The sequence below is a fragment of the Eulemur rufifrons genome, chromosome 21, assembly GCF_041146395.1.
Source record: "Eulemur rufifrons isolate Redbay chromosome 21, OSU_ERuf_1, whole genome shotgun sequence".
NCBI lineage: Eukaryota > Metazoa > Chordata > Mammalia > Primates > Lemuridae > Eulemur > Eulemur rufifrons.
In genome coordinates this window covers 23,401,656-23,423,841 of record NC_091003.1, presented here as the reverse complement: position 1 = coordinate 23,423,841, position 22,186 = coordinate 23,401,656, and the positions used below count along the sequence as shown (strand labels likewise).

The following is a 22,186-nucleotide window of genomic DNA, read 5'->3' as shown; positions in this document are numbered from 1 at the left end:
CCTGCCTGGTGCCCTCTGCTCAGGGCACAGCTGTGACCTTCCCACCCCCTGAGACCACACAGCCCCGCCCCTGCCCACCCCTGACACCCTCAGGCAGAGGGGCCTGACCAGGGCCCAGGGTGGGGGCAGAAAGATAGGGGTGATTTGCATGGAGGGAGCCTCCCCTCTCAGGGTATGAAGAGGGGAAGGACAATCCTGGGGAAGCTGCTTCAGCTTCGGGCACAGAAGGCAGCACTCGGGACAGTCTCCACCATGGCCTGGGCCCCTCTCCTCCTCACCCTTCTGGCTCACTGCACAGGTGACCTGACTTGGCCCACGGGAAGGGCCCTGGGAAGACCCTGGGGCCCTGCTGTGTCCTCTTGTCTCCAGACCCAGAATCACCCTGTCTGTGTCTCTCCCCCTTCCAGGGTCCTGGGCCCAGTCTGCGCTGACTCAGCCGCCCTCGGTGTCTGGAGCCCCGGGGCAGACGGTCACCATCTCCTGCACGGGCAGCAGCAGCAACATCGGGGGTAACTATGTGCAGTGGTACCAGCAGCTCCCAGGAAGGGCCCCCAAACTCCTCATCTATGAAAATAGCAAGAGACCCTCGGGGGTTCCTGGCCGATTCTCTGGCTCCAAGTCTGGCAGCTCGGCCTCCCTCACCATCACGGGGCTCCAGGCTGAGGACGAGGCTGATTATTACTGTTCATCCTGGGATGACAGCCTGCGTGGTCCCACAGTGCTGCAGACACAGGGGGAACTGAGACAAAAACCTGCCCCTGCTTTCTTGTGATCACTGTCATGACTGCCTGTGACAAACGCCAGAGGAAAGATCGACTGTGGCCAACCCCTGGGCAGTCACATCTGAAGATCTACCTCTCAGAGCACAGACCTGCTTTAAATGGGCAGGGACCTTCCAAAGCCAGTGACCTCTCCCGCTTTCATATTGTGTTTTGAATCATCTTTATTAAGATATATTATAATGTGTATGTCATAAATTCCACCCATTTAAAATGTACACTTCAAATTTTCTTTAGTATTTACTGAGTTGTGCAACCATCACCATAACATGAATTTGGAATATTTTTATCACCTACAAATAAACAATTACTAGTAATAGCTAGTATTATTACTGTGTATTAAGTATTATTAGCTAGTATTAAGACTGTGTCTTATAAATCCAATTTTTGTTTTCTACATGACTTAGCAAATTAATGCATGAAAATGTTTATTAGGTTAACTTTCATATATGAAATATATCAAGACCTACTTTATTACTTCATTTATTTTTATTACCAAAAAATATTCCACTCTTATGTATATACTACAGGTTGTTAAACATTCATGAATTGTTGGACATTCAGTTTGCTTAAGACTTTCCATTTTATGTGTAACGCTGCTATAAACATTTGTACAGAAGTTTCAAATTTCCCTGCGGACTTATGTGTGTATTTTTTTTGGGTTTGGTAGGAGTGGATGTTTAGGGTGATATAATTACTGTTTTTGAGGAAATGTCTGATTGCTTTTCAAAGGGGTTGAACCAGTTTACATTTCCATGAATAATATATAAGAGTTCTAATTTTTCCACATTGTCATCAACATTTGTCATTACCTGTCATTTTGTTTATAGCCACCCCAGTGGGTCTGCACTGGTCTATCTCTCCAGACCTGACTGCATTTCCCTAGTGGCTGGTGGTGTTGGGGATCTATGCAAACGCCATCCTGCTTCCAGTCACACAGGAGCAGCAGAAGGTCTGAGGCCCTTCATGAGTCACTGACTTCAGGCCACTTGGGACTGAGGCCGTGTTGAGTCCCACACTCAGCCTGCTCCCCTCCACGAAGCAGAACATGTGTGTTCAAGAGCAGAGCTTCTCCCACAGACAGTGGAATGGGCAGAGTGAGGTGAAACCTCCATCCCAGGCCCAGGAGATAAAGCATCTTGCAGACTCCACCTACGCTGGGCTCTGCAGCTTCAGGGCTCCAGGCCTGTTCTAGAGCCTGCTCCTGAGCATGCCACTCTGTCACTCACCACGGGGGACACACAGCAGATCCAGTGAGTGTCCCCTGGTGCCTCAGCAGGGGATGTGCCACTGGGAACTGGAACTTGGGTTGGGACGTGACTGCAGTCACTTCTCTCTGTGCTCACACGGTGCCAGCATCAGTGGCCAAACAGCCCATCAGCATCTAGACACCCTCATGACAGAGAATGCAAAACAGTGTTCTATGAAAAAATGGAAATTCTTTTAGATGGAATAAAATAGAGACTTAAGTAAGGGTAGAGGTGGACTACATCGATGGGAAGGATGGAGTTTAATCCCAGGGTGACCTGCCAGACCTGAATGGAAGGATCTCTCTGGGTACCTTGAGGAGAGAGGCCTGATGGAATCAGAGGATCCTGGATATAGTTATTTACCAAAAGAGCCTCCGAGTCTGGGAGTCTGGGACCATTTGTGTGCAGATTTGCATCTGGGATACAGAGAGGAAGGGATGGTGTTTCCATTCATGTGTCCAGGCATCAACATTTCTGCAGAAACATTAAAATGTCACACTGACCTTCTTAGTAAACTATAAAAAATATGAGTAAGAAAGTAAAAATAAGGAAAATTATGTTTGGAATACAAACACATTGCATTCTCTCTAAAACAAAATACTAACCGGGAATATAAGACATAGATAATCAAAAAGTACAAATTTAGGAAGAAAAAACTCACTTCAGAAACTTAAGAAATATGTTAGACTATGAACAAGTAAATGTTATTTCTAACCAACTACTAATTTTTCACAAATCATGTCTAGTCAGTATCCTCATTGTGTGAGTATTGAAATGTTTTCTGAGTTGCTGAATTTTAAACACATCACTGAGCCAATTCCCGGAACGTTGTTCTTCCATCCCACTCCCCTGCACAGCCTGTCCCTGCCGTTGACATCAGCTCAATATTCCAGCATCTGTGGTGCCTACAATGATGGCACATGAAAGACATTTAGGTTTTTATAGAATATAGAAAATTATGGGGGACTGGAACCTAAAAAAGCTTTATATGCACATGATTGCACCCCTCATAGTCCAGGGCTCCTTCTGGGAGTGAGAAACCCCAGTGATCACTCACAGTGTGCTGGGGTCACTCCACCAGGGAGTCAGCCCATGGCTGTGTGACCAGAGACAGTGACTGGGGATCTGCAGGGACCAGCTGGGCTCTCAGGTCTCTGGGCCATGGGGAGGTGTGTGCCTGTGACCAGCAGGGGGCGCTGGGGGACTGCCCTGTGGTCCCTACACAGCTGCTCACTGAGGACCAGTGACTCCACGGAGCATAGGCCTCAGTGCTGGGCCCTGTGCTCAGTGATGGGGTCTCAGCAGCTGTGTCCTCTCTGGCCTGGCACAGTCCCCTGAGCAGGGCCCTTTGTGTGGTCTCAGCAGGTGCTTCCTCCCAAGGCTCCCCCAAGGGGCAAAGCAAAGCTGCCTCCTCCTCAGTGTGCAGGGAGAGCTGAGCTCCAGCCCAGGGCCCAGGGAGGGGCTGGGCGGTCCCTGGATGGAAACACATTTGCATGAGCAGCCCCTCCTCTGCAGAGGGTGGGGACAAAAGGAGGCCTGGGGCAGCCCAGCCCCACTGTGGGGACCAGGGTCTGTGTCCACCATGGCCTGGGCTCCTCTCCTCCTCGTGCTCCTCTCTCACTGCACAGGTGGGGACAGGCCTTGTAAACTGAGTCTCAGTTTCCATCCTGTGTCAGCCCCTTTGTCTAAGACTCATGAAGAACTTCACCCTGGATTCGGCCTCAGCACCCACGTGTGTCTCTCTTTGCAGGTTCCCTGTCCCAGCCTGTGCTGACCCAGCCGCCCTCCCTCTCTGCATCCCTGGGATCATCGGTCAGACTCATTTGTACCCTGAGCAGTGGCTTCAGTGTTGGCAGCTATACTATACACTGGCACAAACAGAAGCCAGGGAGCCCTCCCCGGTGCCTCCTGAGGTTCAAGTCTGACTCAGATAAGCACCAGGGCTCCGGGGTCCCAAGCCGCTTCTCTGGCTCCAAAGATGCCTCAGCCAATGCAGGGATCCTGCACATCTCTGGGCTGCAGCCTGATGACGAGGCTGACTATTACTGTGCCATATGGTACAGCAGTGCTTCTCACAGTGTCACAGGCAGATGGAGAAGTGGGACAAAAACCTCAGTCTGCTCAGGGTGTCATCCTATGCAATTTTGAAATTTGAAACTAACTGGGATACATACACACTCTACTCGGAAGCACCTCTGGCTTCAAAAATGCTCTACTCTGAATTTTCCATTCAATGTTTCTAAATTCTCATAAAGGAAAAAAAATCTTCATGATGATATTGAAATATTGCCTGTTTATCCAAGTGTGCTAAAGCCAGAACCTCTGGCACTGCCGTGTCTCTCTTGAAAGAAGAAAAATTAGCCCTTTCTAGCTGACATCGTTGTCAGAGTCTGAGAACAATCCCATGAGGTCACAGGGCCCTCACTGCTGTGGCAACAGCCAGAATCAGTGGTGGAAACTTCAAGCATTTTTGCCCCGTTGTAAGAGGCCGCAGCCCTTCCTTGGAACCTCCATTCACTTGCAGGATGTCTGCACCGTGGCTCATAGGACATTCTGAGTCTGGTCCCCTGTATGTGGACAGCTGTTCCTTGCTCAGGACACAGAATCTTTCCAATGGAAACAAGTGCGTTGACAATTATGACTCTTGCATGGTACAGTTAATTTATTTAGACAAATTACTCTATTTGTGATGTAAACATGGTTGGGAGTGTTAATTAGGGGTCCTGCAGGAAAGGCCGGCCTACTCAAAATGAGGTCAACAGACACAAATTCAATAAAGAGGGACATTATGAAGGTGTGAGCAGAGTGTGTGGAAAGCCTAATTGAGAGTAGAAACCATGACCTGCCACCCTGGGGTCACTGGTGTCCCTGCAGGGCATGGCGAGTGCAAGGGTGGGGATGCAGAAGGCCAACCGTGGATCCCTGCAGTCCATGGTGACCCCACACGAGGGCCCCCGGGGAGCAAAGGCTCCAGCACCCGAACTACCTCTCCCCAGGTGGGAAAAAGGTCAGAAGCAGCTTCATCTGCCAGGAGGGCTCAGCTGTGCAGTGCGAATGAGCAGAGGGTTGTGAGTCTGTGGCCAGCAGGGGGCGCTGCGGGTCAGGTGTGTGTGAGTGTGTCTGTGTGTGTGCGAGAGAGAGAGAGAGAGAGAGAGAGAGAGAGAGAGAGAGAAGGGTGGAGGGAGCCCATTAGGTGCTCACTAGAGAAATGGCTGAGCCTCCTCATGTGGGACTGGGGTGATGACCCCATGGGTGTGGGACTCTCCGGCAGGAGGGACAGCTCCACCCCAGGGAGACACTGGGTGCATGGGCTTCCCTCAGCCCGTGGGGGTGACTCAGGTCATCTCTCCCTTCTCCACCCAAATGGACCCTCTGTCCAGGCCAGCGTCCCACCAGACAGTGGAGAGGAGCATGGCAGGGTCATATCTGCATGAGGTGACTCCACCCACCAAGAAGGACAGGACAGACTCAGGTGTCCCCTGTCAACAGTGTGGAGCCCAGGAGGCTGTGCTGAGTGTCCCCACAGGGCCCCATGGACATTCACATGTCATATACACTCCACATGACAACACTGTGAGCTGTGCAAGTGCAGCTCAGAGGTAAGTTCCTGTCCCACTACCAATGAGGTGACCCCCCTCCCCACCCCCAGCCCGTGTGCAATTCCTGAGCTGCCACCTGCTCCCACTGAAGCGAAGACCTGAGCAGCAGCAGCAAAGTCAGTCAGCACAGTCAGGTCCCTGCCCAGAGTGACCAGAGGACCAGGGAGGGCAGGTGGGGACAGGGACCTTTTGAGGGAAAGGGGATCTTTAGGTTCCTGAGAGGATGAAGGGTGTGGGACTTTCCCACATTGGAAGTCACGCTGTAGGTGACAGATGGAGGCGTGTGAGCCCACAGAGGCTTCACTGAACTGATATCAGACTGTGCTGTGACCTGGTCGATCTTCCCACAGGTTTTCTGTGCCTGTAGCTGCCTCCCACCCCCAGCCATTCACTCCATCCCCTTCTGCAGGTCCCTGAGGTTCCCCTGGAGGGCAGGGCTCTCTGTGCACATCCCATGGTGGCTTCCTCTCGGCCAGGGATGCTCCTCCCTCCCCTGGTCCTCCCCATGTTGCCTTTTCTGCCTCCCCAGGAGAACCCAAAACTCTGAGCTCCTGTCCCTCAGGGTCATTCACCAGCTCCTCCCAGGCCTAACACACCTGTCACTCTCAGGCACAGGAAGAGCGTCCTGACTTCCCCTGGGGCCCTGGCAGAGCCCGCTCTCCTTGGTCAGTTTCCCCAGACACAGCCCTGCCAGGACCACATTCCTCCCCGCCCCTCTGAACGCGTCTCCTGCTCTTTTCTGTCTTTGCTTCTCCTCTCATAGCAACCTCAGTGCCACACTGACTGTCCAGGACAGAAGGCAGAGGCTGGCTGTCCCCTGTGGAGTAGACACAGGGAGTGGACATCCACCACACACGGAGAAGGTGCCCCTCGCATGGGAATCAATGCCATGGGGGATACCAAGTGTCCTCCCAAGTGTCCTTATTTCTCTACTCCCTCATCCAAGGAGGGTGGAGGTGGGGCAGACACACACATGACCATGGCCACCTTCACACCTGAGCATTCACTGACATGGTCCCATTTCCTCTGAGCATGAAATCGCTCTGGAATAAATCCGTGCACTTTCGTCTTTGCAAACGTCCTCACTTATGTGTACAATATATGCCTTTCCGGACATTAAGCCATGTTTCAAATGTCCTTCCTTTATTTTAAAACTTACACACATTTGGAGCCTGTGACCCTGTCAGAAGGTAAATACTCAATCTTTCCTAAAAACATGTAAAATCATAATTAAAAGCGATTTATTACAGGAACAGATGAATGAATATATAAATCTATAAATATATTGGAGTAAACATATAGATATTAAAGTATGGGAAGACATCTCAGAGTAAACTTGTAGATATTAAATTATAGGGAAATCATGGCAAATCCAGGTGTAACATGCATTTAAAAAATCATGAACAAGTGACATTGGATAAAGTCTGTCTTCCCACCTCCACATAATCCCACACTGCAAGATGCATACAAAAGTTTATGAAAATTATCTATTTATGTCCTCAACTTTGTCAAACAAAAGATGAACCAGCGTCAAATACAAGGTGGATGCTCTGGGTGACGTCAGAGGTGGGAGGGGAAAGTGTGACACAGTCACCTGGCAGAGGGACCTGAGAGGGACGAGGACGCTGACGCTGCCTCCAGGGCCCAAATCCTCCAGCCGTGGCGAGCTGGCAGCAGGTTCTCCGTCCTCAGCCCCGACAGACCCCGGTTGAGCGCAGCACAGCGTCGGGTCCCCCAGCTCCGCTGGCGCCGGGCAGAGGAGAGGACGTGCTTCGTGAGTGTCCGTTTCACACGTGCTCGCGTAGCTTCTCTCATAAATAAATGACAGTTTTTCCCGAACACAAAAGCAGCTTCAGGGTCTTTCTGTCCCCACGGAGGCAGTGGAGGCCCCCGAGGTTCCGTCTCCGTCCTCCAACTCACTGTCCACACACAGCGCGCCCTTGACACAGCACAGCCCACGGCGAGGGACTGCAGAGCTTTGCTTGCACATTGTCGCCTGCTCCACTGCCTGTTACCCGGTTGTCACCACTGGAAGAAGCAAACTTTCATCCCAGGACCCAAAACAGGCTCTACATACTGTGTCCTAGGGCGGCAGCCGTGACACCCGCCTGACCTTCACACGAGAACCTCACACTGACATCGACCCTGACCTTCCCCTAGCCCAGACAGCCATCGATCGCCAGCCCTGCAGAGTCTCTCTCCAGACCCCTTTACACCCACCTGGTCTACGGACGCCCCCTGCTGCCTTCATGGCACTCGCTGGCGAAGGGCTCTGGTGAAACTGTCCCCTGACTCGCACCTGGGGCCTCCCCTCCCTGCCCTCAGGGTCCTTCTGCTCTCAGGGTGTCTCTGACGGTGGAATCTGGTCCCTGATCAGAGCGCTGCTCCCTCGTTCTCAGGCCTTTCCGTGCTGGGCTCGCAGCCCGGGTCATGAGGTCCCTCCTGGAGAAGGCGGAGCCCTCCCCTCCCTTTCCTTTCGCACAGCCCATTCTGCTGTGACATTCACACCTCCAAGGACAGAAGGGGAATCAGAATGTCTTCACCAGAGTAGTGGCCGTTGGACCAACTGGACAGATTTGGAGGTTTAAGTGCAGGGAGCACAGGATGCTGAGCAGAGACCCTGGGACAGTGGCTGGAATTGTGAGGGGTGGGGGTGGGGAGGGTGGCCCCCTTCCCAGGGCCGCTGTGCCTTCCGCGACCACCAGAGGGCGATGTGGTCTCAGCTCCTGCTCAGGCTCCCCAGGGCCTCAGCTGTCTCCCCTGCCCCACCTGCAGGTGTCCCTGTGTCCTGTGTGTGGTGTAGCCCTCCCCCTGGACAGTGTCTCCATCTCTCAGCCACAGCTAGTGTGAAGTCTAAGGTGGGGCTTGTGCAGCTTCCAGAAAGGAAGAAATTTGCATGGAGACCTCCCACCCTGGGCATTAGGATGACAGATAAGGAGGGTAGGTGGGCTCAGTCCTGGCTGTCAGCTCAGGAAGCACAGCCTGGGGTGTCCCCACCATGGCCTGGGCTCCGCTCCTCCTCACCCTCCTCGCTCACTGCACAGGTGGCTGCCTGCAGGGAACTCAGGGAGGGCTCTGGATGTCACCTGGGAAGATGGTCTCTCCCTCCTGTTTGGAAACGGGGTCTGGTCTGTTCTCACTGATCTCTGTGTTTCTCCCGCTATGCAGGGTCTTTGGCCAACTTTGTCCTGACTCAGCCCAGCTCTGTGTCGGGGTCTCCAGGACAGAAGGTCACCATCTCCTGCACCCGCAGCAGCGGTAGCATTGGTAGCTACTATGTGAGCTGGTACCAGCAGCGCCCGGGCAGTGCCCCCACCACTGTGATCTACGAGGACAACAAAAGACCCTCCGGAGTCCCCGATCGGTTCTCTGGCTCCATCGACAGCTCCTCCAACTCTGCCTCCCTCACCATCTCTGGGCTGCAGTCTGAGGACGAGGCCGACTACTACTGCCAGTCTTATGATAGCAGCGACAGTCACACAGTGCTCCAGACCATGGGGAAGTGAGACAAGAACCCCCCAGAGCATCCTCGCCCCGGCTCTGCCCTCATCCTGTCCTCACCAGGGTGTGCAGCTCTTCCCTGTCCCTCCTCAACACTTGAGTTGTGTGTGTCTGCTGACAAAATACCAATTTGTCCTTCCATATCTTGAAGGCTGGTCATCGAATATCATTAGAATCAGTCCACAGGGTATATGTGTAGTTTAAAACAGAGTTTCTGAAACACCACACAAACACAAACAGTTAAAGAATAACATCCAGTCATTCTCAAACTCTTCTAACAAATAGCAAGAGTGAGAATACATCGTAACTCATTCTATTAAGTGAGCATTACCTGATATCAAATCCAAAAGCATTAAAAGAAAAAGAATATTAATACTAATAGCCTGTATGAATAGAGATGAAAAATATCTTAGCATATACTAGCAAAATGAATCCAGCAGGATATTAAAAGGATTGTGCGTTATGAACAAGCATGATGTGTCCAAGAATGTAAAGGTGGTTCAATAAAAGAACATCCAACTCCATAACACGACATTAATAGAATGATTAATGTGGGAACGTGATCATCTACATTGATGCAGAAAATATTTTGACAATAAAATAAGGACAGAAGCAAACTTCCGTATTTCATATATATATATATATCTAAATGTTATATATAATAAATATAAAGACATTTTAGGTAACACTCAGAGCTTATATTGTTTTCAATTGTAAAAGACGGAAGGTTTTCTCCCTAAAATCACAAACAAGACAGAAATGTTCCTTTTTTCACCATATCTATTGAACATTCTATTGAAAGTGAAATCAATGAGAAATTAGGCAAGAAAACAAGTAAAAGTCTCTGATGTTGGGGGGAAAAAGATAAGCCTCTTTCCATCCCCAAATGATGAATCATATATTCCTAAACAATTTATTAAACATCACAGTTAATTAATACATTTGTGAGATTTGAAGAATATACAATAAACATGAAAAATTAAGTTATATTTCTATATATGAGTAATATACAATTTAAATAGGAGATTAAGAGAAAATTTCAACTTAAAATAGCATTAAAAATCCTTAGAAATAAACTTAACCAGGAAGTGAAAAGCATGTACAGTGAAAACTACAAAATATTTGTGAAAGAAATTAAAAATCGCTTAAGCAGATGGAAAGACATCTTGTATCCATGAACTGGGCGAGTGAATACTGTTCTGTTGTGCTACTGTATCTATGTGGGGTTGTTTCCAGGACCACCTGCAATAACTAAATCCATACATGCTCCAGTCATTTATAAAATGGCACAGTATTTCCATTGAACCTGTGCACATCCTACTGTATACATCATTTCTAGGTTACTTGCAATACCAGATACAATACAGAAAGCATGCAAATAGTTGTTATGCTGTATTTTTATTTGTGTTGTCGTGCATTGTTGCTTGTTCTATATATTTTTTATTGCAGTTTTCTGAATCCATGGATTTGGAAGCCCTGGATAATGAGGGTCAACTGTACCCCAACAGCAAGCCACAGATTCAGTACAATCTCTATCAAGCCCCACTTTTTTTTTTTTTTTTTTTTTTTTTGCTATTCATTATCATTTTAATGAGAAAAAAATACAATGTTGTGAGAGTTTAGGAAAACAGGCTGTCTTCTTTTTTTTTTTTTTTTATTTTACAGAATCAAAGAGTCTAACATTATATCTTGTTAGATACAGTATGTCCTCATAATGTATACATTATTTCTTGTACAATGATATGAAATAATATGGGAAATATTCTTGATAAATTATTAAGTGAACAGTGCAAGTTAAAAACAATAGTTTCATATTTTTTTCCCCACCCCTCCTTTCCCGAGTCAGCACCTTCAAGTGTTACCACTCAAGCCCCACATTTTGTTCCTCTTGATGCTGTTGTTTTCATGAATAGAAAAGTTGACCCTAAAAGTGATGTGGAATTGCAAAGAATCCTGAATAGTCAAAACAGTCTCATAAAAGAAGAACAAAGTTGGAGAACTTCCACTTCACACTTTCTAAACAGACAATAAACCTATATTAATCGAAACAGTGTAGAACAGGCATCAGGACAGCCATGCATTTAAGTGGGACATTACTGAGAGCTCAGGAATGAATCCACACACTTACAGTGCATCTAACATCCAAGATGACATGACAGGTTCCTCAGGTCTTCAGGAAACACTGCTGAAGTCATTGGATAGATACAGGATAAATAGTAACCATGGACCCCTAACTTACACAACATACAAAAACTAACTCAAAATGGACTAAAGAACTAAATTCAATAGTTAAAACTATAAAACACTTAAGAGAAAACATAGAAAGAAATCTTAACAAGCATGGATTTTGCAATGGGTTGTTAGATATGACATCAAATCACAACATACAAGAAAAGATTTAAATTTGACTTGATGGAAATTTTTAAAACGGGGCTGCAAAGGGCACAAAGAGATGAAAAGCCAACGACTGGTGGAAGCAACATGTGCTGACAGCATCTCTGAGAAAGCTCTGACATTTAGAGCACACAAGAAAATCTCACAACTAAACAACAAAAAGACAAACCCCCAGTCCTGGAGTAATGTGGGCAGAAGAGAGAGCAAACCCAGGATTCTAGACCTTTCCTACCAATAGCTCTTGTCTGGTCTGTCCTACCCCGTGTGGCTCTGCTGTGCTGACTCCAGAACAATCCACAGTGGAAGAAATGGCCACAGTGTCAACTGCTGGGGAGGCCCCGGGCCTGGAATCAGGGCTGAGCCAAGGTAAAGAAGCAGCTGTTGAGCAGGTGTGGGCGGTGGAGAGGTCCCTCTCTCTGAGGAGGGGGCAGCAGGCCAGAGGGTGGGGAGGCCAGTGTGTCCCAGGGTCCCCTGCTGGGCATCCCAGACCCCAGTGAATCCATCTCTGGGGCAGCAGGGGGCGCTGTGGGCCTGCCCAGCTGCACACCAGCCACCTGCTCCCTGTTGGGGGCCTGGTGCTCACTGTCCCCTGTCGCCTGGGACAAACTGGCTGCTGCATCTCAGCCCTGGGGAGGCTCAGAGCAGAGAAGCCTGAGAGCTCAGGGTGTGAGAGGCCATGAGCGGGGAGGGGACTAATTTGCATGGAAGGCCCCTCAGTTCCCTCCAGTGGGGGAAGTGGGTACAAGAGACCCTGGGCAGCTCTGAGGCAGCTGTGGGTCCTGAGGAATCAGAGCTCACAGGAGTCTCCACCATGGCCTGGGCCCCTCTCCTCGTCCCCCTCCTGACTCTCTGCTCAGGTGACGGGCTGTGGACAGCCAAAGGGCTTCTGGGGGACACCTGGGTTGACCTTCCCCATTTATTGGGAGAGCATGGGGTGGGCAGTGACCCCAGACTCACCTCTGTGTCTCCACCTGCTCTGTTCCAGGGTCCTGGGCACAGTCTGGACTCACCCAGGAAGCCTCGGTGTCGGGGTCTGTGGGACAGAAAGTCACCCTCTCCTGCACTGGGAACAGCAACAATGTTGGAAGTTATACTGTGGGCTGGCACCAGCAGATTTCTCGTGGGGCCCCCAAAACTGTGATGATTGGGACATCTCGGCCCTCAGGGATCCCTGCTCGCTTCTCTGGCTCCAAGTCTGGGAACACTGCCTCCCTGACCATCTCGGGCCTCCAGCCTGAGGACGAGGCTGATTATTACTGTTCAACATGGGACAAAAGCCTGAGTGCTGACACAGTGCTCCAGACACAGGGAGAACTGAGACAAAAACCTACCGTTGCTCCCCTGTGATCACCCTCATGACTGCCTGTGACAAACAGCAGCCAACAGACCAACTGTGGCCAACGCTAGAGGTTCCACATCACAGGGTCTGACTGTCAGAGCACAGACCTGTTTTACAGGATCAATGACATTGCTGTCTTTCATAGTGTTTTTCTAAAAACATCTGTTAAGATATAATTTGCATATCATAAATTTCATCCACGTAAACTATACAATTCAATTTTTTTAGTATTTACATATTCATGCTACTAACAGCATAACATAAATTTAGAATATTTTCATCCCCATACAAAGGAAAAATTATTGGTCTAATAGCTAATATTACTGTAACTGTGGGTTGTAAATCTGATTTTTTGTTTTCTACATGATTTCAGAGATTAATAAATTAAAATATTAGTCTACTTTTTTGGACATGCAATGTATAAAAATGTAATTTATTGATATCAGTACTTCATTTCTGTTTATTTCAAATACTAATAGTATGAATACACAACAGGTTGTTTAACCATTCACCAGTGGTCGGACATTTGTGTTGCTTAAGCCTTTTGATGTTATGAGTAATGTCACTGTAATCGCTGGTAGACAAGATTCAAATTTCCCTGTGGACATGTGTGCTCATTGATCTTTGCTAGATCAGCAGTTGTGGAATTTCAGGTGACATAGTAACTCTTGTGCAGTAAATGACTGATTGCCTTTCTAAAGGGTTTCCCCAGGTTACATTTACATGAACACCATATGAGAGTCCTGATTTCTCCACCTTCTCATCAACATTTGTTAGTATCCATCATTTTGTTTGTAGCCTCCCTAATGGGACTGCGGTGGTATCCCACTGTAGATGTGATCGCATTTCCCTAATGGCTAATGGTTTCGAGAACCTTTTCATACGCCAACCTGTTTCTAATCACACATGAGCAGGTGAAGGTCTGAGGCCCTTCGTGAGTCACTGACTTCAGGCCACGTTAGACTGGGGCAGTGTTGAGTCCCACACTCAGCCTGCTCCCCTCCGTGAAGCAGAACATGCTTGTTCACGAGCAGAGTTCCTGCCAGGGACAGTGGATGGGCGGAGTGAGGCGTCCACCCAGGCCCGGCCCAGCAGACACAGCGTGTTACCGACGCCACCTGTGCCGGGCACTGCAGCCCAGGGCGACACTGGCCTCCAGGCCTGTCTGCAGCCTGCTCGTGAGCATGCCACTCCCTCGGTCACCACGGAGGGACACACAGCAGGTCCAGTGAGTGTCCCCTGATGCCTCAGCAGGGGATGTTCCTTCCACTGGGAACTGGGACTTGGATGGGGACGTGACTGCAGTAACTTCTCTCTGTGCTCACACGGTGCCAGCATCACTAACCACACAGCCCGCACAGAAACTAGACAGTCTCGTCACAAAGAATGCAAAATAATAGTCTGAGGAAAAATAAAAATTCTATTAAATGGAATAAAATGAGACTCAAGTAAACATAGATTTAGGCTACATGGATGGGTAGGATGGTTTTATATTACCAAAGTAAAAATTATGCATATTTTATATATCACTATAATAAATATATTTTAATAAATGATAGAAGTTTGGGAAATGTTGACTTTTTTTTCTAATAATAATATGAAAAAATTTAAATTCAGGAAATAGTCTCAAATATTTCTCAAATGAACAAAAAATGAGTGGGACACACACTAAAATTTTGAGACCTATCTTAAAGCAAAATTACTTTAAACAGTATAAGGCTGTTGCTGGAACGAATGGAAGAAAGGTTCATTAACAGTTCAGAAACAGAACTAGGCATGCAAGGGGCTTAGGATAGGTTTCAAATTCCATGAACAAACACAATGGATCCATGTCCAAATAGAAGCATGGAACATTGTAAAATTTGCTTCCAATTTTAAAACAAAGTGAGATTGAGACTATCTAAGGAGACTCTTTTTATGTAAATTTAAAGGAACAAAAGTTCCAACCCTGATGGAATAACATGGAAAACCTTGAATTCATGAACCACTTGAGAAGTGGGCAATAACTTCTTTAAAGAATTTGAAAACCGTAGACAGCACAGAACGTAGGACAGGGATGTTTGACAGAAAACAGAGGGAGGTGACATAAATGGCGTTGGCTCTGACGCTTCCTGGAAACAGGACAAGCAAGGGAGAGCCCTGTCTGATAGCTACTGAGGCTCTACTCAGACTCAGGTGAGCGCCAGGGCTCAGGTTCCAGCCTCTTCTCTGGATGCAAGGACGACGTCGCCAGCGCTGGGCTCAGTTCATCTCTGGGCTCCGGCTTGGGGACGAGGCTATTCATGAAAACACCGTGCTCCTCACGGTGCCATGGATGAGCTTTTGTTCCTACCTTAAAATTGATTTCAGTTTGGAGCCTCTGTGAAGCAGAGACAACAAGGAATTAGACAAGAAAGTGATTTTTTTTGTGTGTGTGTGGCACAATTGATAGACACATGGGGAATTGGCTGGGGCAGGAGGGGGCTGCAGACCACAGCTCTGACCCCTGTGAAAGCGGAGAGGGAGGAAGGATGGGCAGGACGAGCCTCAGGCCACAGGCAGGTCTGAGGATGCCCCAGCAGGCTGAGCGGGTCCTTGGCCATGGCGTGTGCATTAGAGGATGCTGCTACCTGCAGGAAGACCTGGCTACAGGGACCCCGGGATCATCATTGCCTGAGCCAGCCCAGGGTCAGGGGCTCAGTCCCCTGTGCTCCTCCCTGCAGGTTCTCCTGGAGGGAGGTCTGAGTGGGCACTTCCATGGCCACAACAACTGCCCTCTGCTGCTGTGTCCACCCTCAGGACAGGGCTGTGCCCTCTGGTTGGCCACTGGGTCCAGCACCCCAAGACCAGCTCCGCTCACCAGCTCCAGGGAGGCCACCTCCCCCTGCTACTGCTCATGCCAGCCTGTCTCTGGGGCTGCCCCTCCCTCCTGAGGCTCGGAGGAAGCAGGTCTCTGGAGCTCCTGGGGTGCTGGGCAAACAGTCTTCTCCATGGTGAGAGGCGACTGTGTCTGTGCCCTCCCGGTGTGCACAGGACACCCGGCATCAGTTCTCCTTTCCCACTGAGTCAGGGCCTGTCACAACCACCCCCTCAGCATCCCAAAGTCACCTGCTGCTCATGCTGTCTTTAGTGCTGTGGGGGACACCCAGGGATTAAAGATATTAAAATAAAAAAAGATGCCCTCCCCAGAAAGCACTGAAAAGAATGAGCATGTTACATAGGAGAGCTGTGTCCCTCCTGTGGTGTTTCAGTAAGTGAGTCCGGGGACACCTACCCGGGCCTGGCCTCCCCACCTCACCCCCCTCTCTGCACAGGGACAGACTGAAGCGGTGCTGGCAAGTCGCTGAGCAGGAGCGACTTCACTGTCCCTCTGTCACCCCCAGTGCAGGGTGGGGCCTCTGTGCTGGCTTCAAATAATAGTGATTGTCAGGAAGACAGTCTGTGGGTGACGCCAAAGGCCCTCACAGGATGGCCTGGCCGGGGTAACCTGGACCGCCCTCTGCTCCTCCCACAGTGACCTCAGCTCCCCCCGAGTCCCCCGGGGGCCAGGGGCACTGACCCAGGCTTGGCTGTGCTTCTCCGCTGAGTAGCTGCTGACTCTCCTCCCCTCACTGCTCCCTTTATTCCCTCTCACCTCCCAATTTATGAAAAGGTGGAGCTTCCAGAGGGCGCTTGTCCTGGAATGTAACACCAGGCCCAGCTCCCAGCCCGGCCCAGCCCAGCTCTGCCCCTTGTGACACGCAGGAGAGGTGGAAGAGCCGTGAGCCTTGCTGAGCCCATTCTTGGAAGTGTCACCAATAAAGCCTGATTGGTGCTGACACCACAGGACCTTGTGCTGTTTGCATTTGCAGGCAGTGCCCAGTGAGGACAATGGGCCTCCTGAATTGGATTTTGGGGAGCATGGACCCGCTGGGCTGATGAGTTGGGTGGGGGAGGCACACCCTTGTGTTGGCGGAGAGCTGCTTGGCTGGGATTGTCACTGACCATGTGGCAATGGGGTTATGTTCAGTATCACAGGTGCCCTGGACCCTCAGGTGTGCTGAGGAACTCGGTTAAGGTCAGATGTCTTCTCTTTGATGCTACTCAGTATTGTGGAGGTTCTTTCACGGCCCCTGTAGGGCACCATCCTCATGGCTAGAGCAGCCTGGCCCTTGTGATCTGAAGCCTGTTATCAGGCAATGTCCTGCTCAGGGGAGCCCTGTGGGTGTGTTGAGCTTTATTGAGTCACGAAAGGGACTTGGCTGGAGACTAAATGCAAACTTCAGCACCCCCTGGTGGCTGTCACCATTTTCTTTTTTTTTTTTTTTTTTTTTTTGTTGAGACAGAGTCTCACTTTGTTGCCCAGGCTAGAGTGAGTGCCGTGGCGTCAGCTTAGCTCACAGCAACCTCAGACTCCTGGGCTTAAGCGATCCTACTGCCTCAGCCTCCCGAGTAGCTGGGACTACAGGCATGCGCCACTATGCCCGGCTAATTTTTTCTATATAGATTTTTAGTTGTCCATATAATGTCGTTCTATTTTTAGTAGAGACGGGGTCTCGCTCAGGCTGGTCTCGAACTCCTGACCTTGAGCAATCCACCCGCCTCGGCCTCCCAGAGTGCTAGGATTACAGGCGTGAGCCACCGCGCCCGGCCGATTTTCAACACTTAACTTTGTAGCCTAGTAATACTCGCCTCCTGTTCAGGGGGGGACAGTTCCCCCAATCTCAGCCATTGCCCTGGACTGAGGAGTGCGGGTGGAGTTGACACAGAGGTGACCCCTGATGGAGGAAAGTCCTGACTTTGTGCATCAGTCTGAGGGTATGGGGAGGAACGGGACAGTCTTCAGGTCTCCATATTCTTTACCCCAGAGACGAGTGACCAGAGAGGTGTACCAGATTTTCACCCGAGGCTGAAATAGCTTTTCAAAATAACCTTCCTGAAATTCTACTTGTGTGTGGTAAAATATTTTCTCTGCTGAGATTTATATCATAGGTGAATTGTTACAAGTTACAATTAGTGAATTGTAATTGCAAATTATATGATCATCTTATATAGGACATCAGAAAGCTGTTGAAATAATGAAAGGGATGGGGTAGGAGTTGGGAGGGAAAGAGTTTCAAATTATCTCTCCACATGCTTATTCCCTGTAGGAATTTCTGAATGATATGTTTGCACCATCAGAGAGCCACCGTCCAGGCCACAGGAAATAGCAGAGCTGTAGTGGACTAAAGATGTCAGAGAGGTCGAGTGACTAGGTTTGACATTAAGAATTTGATGAAAATTTTTCTGGATATCTGAGTTTTAACCTGCCAGAGTAGAGAGTTCCTGTTGAAAACATGTGCGAACCTAGTAATGGTGCTAAACCAGCCATGGACTAACTCTCCTTCATCGTCCATGACAATGCAAAATGCCACAGCCTCCTTACAATACAGCCCAGCTGATGCTTGAAATGTTAAACATATTCTTACCATAGAATCCAGCAATCACATTAGATATTTACCCAAATCAGTTGAAAACATGTCCACACAAAGATTTGCACATATATGGTTATAGTAGCTTTACTAATAATTTCTAAAACCTGTCAGCAATGAAATGTTTTTGAATAGGTGAACAGGTATACAGAGTTTGACATATAATACAATGGAATATTATTCAATGATTAAAAATCAATGAGCTATTGGGCCACAGAAGGCATGGAGGGAACTTAAGTGTGTACTGCTGAGAGAAGGAAGCCAATATGACCACAGTACACACTGTTTACCTGCAGCAATAAGACGTTCTGGAAAAGTAAAAAGCATAGAGATGGTAAAAGGATCACTGTTCACCAGGAGGTAGGGTAGGGAAGGGAGGATCAACAGGTAGAGCACAGGACATTTTGAGGGCAGTGATGCTGTCCAGCATGTTGTCATGGAGGGTGGGGGGGTAGATGCCAGTGTGCATCGGGCAAAACCAACACAACTGCACCACGCAAGAAGTGGACCCTGACATAGACCATAGACATAACTTCATGGTGATGTATCGCTATTGGTTTGTCAATATTGATTTATACAGTGCTATCAAATGTACAACATCAATGGAAGATATAAAAACAGGGGAGCTTGCGGGAGTGGGTGGGAGGGATACACAGGAACTCTCTGCACTTTCTGATGACTTTTTCTATAAACCTAAAACTGCTGTAAAATAGTCTTCAAAAAGCTAATGAGAAAAATCATCATTAGGTCCTAAATAAATTGTTGAGAATATTTATGTTATTGCAAAGTTGCAGTTTATGTCTCTAAAAACTGAAAAATCAAATAAACATACTGGAAAAAAACCCACATTAGATTAATAAGCATTCAAAGGAGAGTTCTGGGGGAAATTGATCAACACACAGTGGAACAGGAAACAATAATTCCCATATAATGACATGAGTGACACCTAGCGTACATAAAAAATATGGAAATCAGCAAAAGTAAGAGAAAAATAAATGCAACAGAATAAATTGGATACTCAAAAGGGAAAATATGACTGGATAGAAATTACACTGCAGAAGAGGTGGAGTGAGCCAAGCTGGCGTGGGGTGGGGACATCCCAGCAGAGCGACCAGCAGGTGCAAAGGCCTGGAGGCTGGAGCAGGCTGTGGGGAGGGCAGAAGGTGCGGGAGGTGGGAACCATAAGCCAAGCTCCACACCCACAGTAGCCTCCTACTGGCCCCCACTCTGGCTTAGGTAGATGTGCCCTGGCAGGGTGGCCAGCTCCCAGGAATCCTGGCATCAAAAGTTCACCAAATGCCAAGGTCTGTGAGAGAATTGTAGAAGAAGGGTGGGGCTGGCTCTAGATGGGAGTGTCCCCCTTGCACCTGGACTCCCCAGTCCTCCCTATGGGCCACTATGGGCCCCTAAAGAGCTGGTGCTTTGGTTGCACATTTAGGTTCTGTTGCCTCTTGCCTCAAACCTTAGCCCTCTTCCGCAAGAGTCGCGAGGGCTACTCTGTTTAAATAACTTGTGTTGTTGAGCAATCTGTCCCATCACTTGAAGATTTCTCCTTTCTGCAACATAAATGTTTTGATAAGATCCCTCTTAGAGGAGAAAGAATGGTCCTTTCTATTTTCCATGTGGCCCAAAATTACGGGCCCCTAACCAGGGAGATCCAAGGTCATGGGCACAATTGTGGAGCTAGTACCACAGTCCTCAGGCAGGTCATAGGCCCTGAGGGACTGTGGTCACAGACCCAGCAGGGGGTGAAGTGCTGTATCCTGAGGCTGGGGGTCTCCAAGCTGAGAATAAGGGTAGAGGCCCCAGGACATTGTGCAAGTGTATTTTCATCTGATGGTATTATGAATATTTTCCCAATTAAAACCAAAACTAAAGCTCAGTCATCTGTGCCTTTAAAGATCTAACGCAGTTTCTTACCGTCAGCCAGGGAGAGGAGCTGAGAGAGCAGAGGTGAGGAGTGGAGCTGGAGACCCATGCAGGGAAGGGGTCCGTGTGGTGTGTGTATGCGGGTGGGTGGGGAGTTGGGCCACAGAGGCCTAATCCTCAAGGATGGGGTCTCCTGTGGGACTTTCAGGATAAGCAGGAGGGAGATGGATGGAGGGTGGGGGTCCAAATGTACCACTCACAGCTGAGAAGCCACAGAAAGAGACATCGCTCATTTGCACAACTGAGAAAAGCTGCCCTTGACCTGAGCCTCAGGTCACTGGGGCAGGGACGTGTCCAGGAGGAGCTCCTTGAAGGGAGGCCGCAGGGCTGGGGGAAGGTTGAGGTGGAGCATCATGGGGACCTCCCCCGAGAAGGGCGCGAGAGTCGCTGAAGGACTGTGAGGGGGGAGAGAGGAGTCATGCGGGCATTTGGGCAGCGACTCTCCAGCTGCCACCAGAGTCAGAGGGAGCGAGACCTGGGGAGAAAACAGGATGGGGGAGCTGGTGCCACGCTGGGGGGACGCTGGTGGGTAAATCGAGGTTAGAGTGGGATGAAGAGGAGGGAGCAGGTTTAGGGTGTCGTTTTGTCGTACAATGCACGAGAGATTTATTGGGTGTTCGATCTGATGTACATGGATGCGTCAGGACGACTCCATGCTTCTTGCTCACAGTTTGGAAGGACGGTTACGGCCCAGGTAAAAGCTGGACATTGAAATAATACTTCAATTTCTTGTTTATTGTACAGGGTATAGGAGAGTGGGTGTTTGTATTTTTCGTCAATGATGTATTTCTAATGTTTACTAAGAAAATACTAAATGTCAATACTCTCCAGGGATATGGTGCCCGAATGACAAAACAAAATTGTCAAGTTCACAGGCATTTTTTGAGTTTGTCTGCCAATTATTTACTCAAATTATTAAGATTTAACATTACATATGTGTATATATGCACACAGATGCAAATATGTGTATACAATCCTTTATGCACACAATGCTATTGTGACGTCAGTTGTGGATGAAGTCACTGGATGGAAATAACTTTGTTAACATTCATGATGTGAGTGGGACAATCTCTGACTCATAGTAAGTGCACAGAAGTGTCTGTTTGGTGGTTAGAATATCAGTCTGCGGGAAGAGGGCTAACCCTGGGTGTCTGAGAACTTCTAGCTCCTCTCCCGGATCTGTGTATAAAACTCCAAACCTTCTACGCTTGCTTCGTGTCCCAGTCCCACCCCGAGGCACGTGCCCCCGCTGCTGTCGGAGCCCCACCCTCCCTCATGCCCCCGCTCAGGGCTGTAGCTCCTGGCTGCATCCTGGGAGGGCTGGTGTCCTTGGTCATCTTTCTCAGGGTGGAGGAGCCACAAGTGGAGAAGGTCTTTCTCTCCTTAGTGACAATGGCCTCTTCTTGAATAATGCCCCTGTGCACTCTTATTAATAGGTCCCTGACCCAGCAAGGGTGAGACGGGGACAAGTGATGAGGATAAATGAGACTGACCTGCCGTGGGGGACATGGCGTGTGATGAGAGAGGACCTGGTCCCCTCGGGCCCACAGAGAGGCTGGGAGGGTTGGTAGCATCTCTGCCCTCCTGCACACTGGGTTCAAGGTGTGACCTCTCTGAGGTCACTCACCTGTGGCCGGAACCACACAGTAATCTGAACAGGGGACGGAGCAGAGGGTGACTTCGTGCTGAGGAGGCTGCCCCTGGGCAGGGAGGAAGCGCTGTGGGGGGCCCTGCAGCACAGCGAAGAGCCGAAGAGCCGGGTGTCCTGAGCCCTGCCCCTGTGTGGGGACAGCGTGTGCAGGGCAGTGCTCATGCCCAGCATCTCTCTGCCCAGCTCCAGGACCTTCAGCCCAGTCCTGATGACCCTTGACTCGGAGACAGCAGGGGCTCTGTGGCTGTCCCTGAGGGTCTGTGGGGGTCTCAGCTGGGACAGCAGCCCTGGAGCGCCGCCCTGGGCCCTCTGCTC

At 49.3% G+C, this 22,186-nt stretch overlaps 2 gene segments (V, D, J or C); both read left to right on the top strand.

Moving 5' to 3' along the window:
• Positions 1 to 252: 252 nt before the first annotated feature.
• Positions 253 to 8,431, top strand: LOC138401642 (immunoglobulin lambda variable 1-40-like). The segment is given in 4 exon segments: positions 253 to 298; positions 408 to 710; positions 3,780 to 4,086; positions 8,404 to 8,431. Coding segments are annotated over 4 exon segments (684 nt in total).
• A 171-nt stretch (positions 8,432 to 8,602) lies between these two features.
• On the top strand, positions 8,603 to 9,134 carry LOC138401641 (immunoglobulin lambda variable 6-57-like). The segment is given in 2 exon segments: positions 8,603 to 8,672; positions 8,797 to 9,134. Coding segments are annotated over 2 exon segments (384 nt in total).
• Positions 9,135 to 22,186: the final 13,052 nt, after the last annotated feature.